Consider the following 3,243-nt stretch of genomic DNA (forward strand, 5'->3'; position numbering starts at 1 on the left):
AAAAAAAAAAAAAAAAAAAAAAAAAAAAAAAATCAAACTCTAATTGCATCTTCAGTTAGACAAACAAGATCACTTGGTCCCTGTAGAAAATCTCGGTCTTGGATGTTTTCATGGTACTTTAAAAGCAAGTTTGACCCTGTATTTAAACATTCATTGAGCCATTTTCCTTGCAACAGATTATACAGATTTGTATTGTTAGGACCTATGGCATGTTATAATAAAGTAGGCGGTATGGATGTTCTCCAATTTGCTCTACTAAAATATGCCTTTTCAACCATTAATTATATTGGTACTATTCCCCCCCCACCCCCCCCTGCAGCTCAAAGATTAGTCATGACAAGTGTTTTTTTTCTCTTCAGAATAAAGAAAATCCATACCTTAATTAAAATAATAAAAAGATAATTACTATGTGAGAGTGACGAGGACTCAGAATGCCTCCCCATCAGCATTGTTTATCTCCCTCCCCACTTTTCCACCCAGTCCAGCAGGAATAGTTATTTAGCCACACTATAATCTGTCCATGCCAATTAAACTTGCTCAGCACCATGGGGGACATACAATCTAACATTACAGAAAAGTTACTAATAATCTTTTCAGTGTTATAAAGTGTTAGGACCTTTATATATTTAATAAAGAACAGCATAAATTACTTTAATCTGTCTTACCTCCTCTTTATCCTGCACTAATAATTTGTGAAAGTGCTTCCCAGCTTTCAACAGGGCACCTTCCATACACTTTCTGCTAGGCTTTTTCCTGCATTGCATAGCTCTATATGCAAAACTGGGCATGGGTTTTTCTTAAGCTTCACAGAGCTCCATTTCCTTTTCCTGGCCTAAGAGATAACAATGATGGCTAAGTAAGTTTCAGAACATAGCGTCACCTGTAAATGTAGAGAGACAATAGGGACTATAAAAGCTATCGAGGAAATATGCATACAGAAAAGAATCCCAAATATAAACTGAATGAATCAAAACACCCAGTATTAGCATTTCCATAGCATTTCATACTTTGAGAACAATTTTCAAGTTTTTATTCCCAATCAGATCATTATGTATACGTATATGACTGATTCTGGTCAATTGAGCATAATTTTTTAGAATTCAGGCCACTTATTTTATTCTATTTAACTGCAGATCAATTTTTAAAAGCTGTCTGTAGAGCAGCCAAAAAAGGTTTAAGCATAAGCTGGGTGCTACAGAAGTGTCATGAGACCTGCAGTTTTACCCTTGGCTGCACTCCAAGAACAGACCGTACAAAGAAATGATCCTCTGTGGCTTTGTTATTGTGAAGGTTTCTCTAAGCTTCCCATCCTGTCGTAGGAGAGATTTGTCTTTAATAAAACACATAACACTTGCATTGACTTTCCAATTGAGACAACAATAAAAATAAATTGCGCTTATGATTATAGATGGAAAAAGTGGGAAAAAATATGAAGTGAATTGCCTGACACGTCCCAGTCTGCAAACACACTTTTTGATAATTCTCTTACTATTGGTTTAACAATACAACATGCCCCATGGGTACAATAAGCAGTGGATGTACTAATACAGTTTTGAACACTGTAAGACATTCACAACTGCTAGCACTATTTTAGCTCCCTTTATACAAGACCGGTAAGTGGAGAGTCGGTTAAGATTTTCAGTTTGGGAGCCACAAGGCAGCAGTGATGATCCGATCTAGAGATGCTACTCAAGAGTCTTTAAACTCCTGTCGCCACATTCATTAGACCACATTGTTGCTATTAAAAAGACCAACACAGACGCACAGAGTAGCATATTGTCCTTTATGTAAAATATTTGTTTTATCAAAAAGAAAGGAATTCCCAAACTTCTCTAGAAGCTCTGATTAAAAGACACAAAATAAAATCCTTCACTTAAATTGGGGTGGGGGTGTTAATTTGCTATTTTCTCCCTGTTTTGTCCATGCTATGTAAGAACTGCACTGAAAAGATGCAACTCTAAACAACACAGCAGTAAACTGTTACGACCTTTCTCCATTCTTGGAGATAACGATCTCTATTTGGATCATTAATATTGAGGAAAAGTTGGATCAATTTTGGTAGCCCAAGCCATAAGCCCTCCTCGGATATCTTTAACCACTAAAGAACCAAATTCCTTGACAGACAATGCCTGCAAAATTTGCACAGCTTTCTGGGAGTCATTTCCTAATTTGCAGATGACATAGACAGGGAAAGCTGCTGTGCCATTAGCTCTCTGTTTTCCTTCACAGATTCTTTTCCCTAAAGTTTCCAGACACTCTTCATTCTTTTCTTCCAGTTTACTCAAAGGGACGTGGAGGGCATGTGCCAGGCAACAGATCTCCACTTCTACTTGGGGACGAACGTCAATTAGGACATGAGGGGCTTGCTCATTCAGCAGCTTTTTGTACTCCTCCACAGAGATCCTGTCATCACTGGGCAACAGGCTTAGAGTTCGACAGTTGTCTGTGGCGGATGAGCCACAAAAGGCTTCATAATCCTGCAGGGCAGTAATGATGGGATAGTCCCCACACACAGCACAGTCCCTTTTCTTTGGTCTCAACTTGATGTTGCGGAATCGGCCTTCCAGGGCATCGAAGACCAGCATGCACTGGCTGAAGGAGGAGCCTATTCCTGCCGCGATCTTCAGCACCTCCAGGGCCTGGAGACAGCCCAGGATACCCGGCACCACGCCCAGCACCCCGCCATCGGCGCAGTTGGTCACTGTCTCTGGCGGGGGCGGCGTGGGGAAGAGACAGCGGTAGCAGGGCCCCCCATTGTGGTTGTACACAACCAGCTGCCCCTCCAGGCGCAGGGCACTGGCTGACACCAGCGGCTTCCCAACCAGCACACAGGCGTCGCTGACCAGGTAGCGTGTGGGGACGTTGTCGGAGCAGTCAGCCACCACGTCATACTGCCGCACCAGCTGCAGGGCAGTGGCGGGGCCCAGCGCCACTGGGTAGGGCACGCACTGCACCGCCGAGTTGAGGCGCCGCACCGCGGCTGCAGCCGAGAAGGCCTTGGGGGTGCCCCATGCCGCCTCGTCATGCAGCACCTGGCGCTGCAGGTTGCTCGTCTCCACCACGTCGTGGTCCAACAGCCCCAGGCGCCCCACGCCCGCTGCCGCCAAGTACTGGGCCAGGGGGCAGCCCAGCCCGCCGCAGCCCACCACCAGCACGGAGCAGGAAGCCAGGCGCAGCTGCCCGCGCACCCCCAGCTGCGGCAGCACCAGCTGCCGGCTGTAGCGTGCGATCTCGGCCGCGCTC

General features: G+C 44.9%; 1 protein-coding gene across 1 annotated transcript in view; it reads right to left on the reverse strand.

The window, feature by feature from the left end:
• Positions 1-1,764: 1,764 nt before the first annotated feature.
• The window catches only part of MOCS3 (molybdenum cofactor synthesis 3), a 1,958-nt gene continuing 479 nt past the window's right edge, over positions 1,765-3,243 (reverse strand). The window contains exon 2 of the mRNA XM_019509771.1: positions 1,765-3,240. Within this exon, the coding sequence (XP_019365316.1) occupies positions 2,028-3,240 (1,213 nt within the window). The 3' untranslated portion in view covers positions 1,765-2,027. The remainder of the gene's footprint in view (positions 3,241-3,243) is intronic.

Source organism: Gavialis gangeticus, unplaced genomic scaffold (genome assembly GCF_001723915.1).
Source record: "Gavialis gangeticus isolate Ggan-Ray unplaced genomic scaffold, GavGan_comp1, whole genome shotgun sequence".
In the NCBI taxonomy this organism is placed as follows: Eukaryota; Metazoa; Chordata; order Crocodylia; family Gavialidae; genus Gavialis; species Gavialis gangeticus.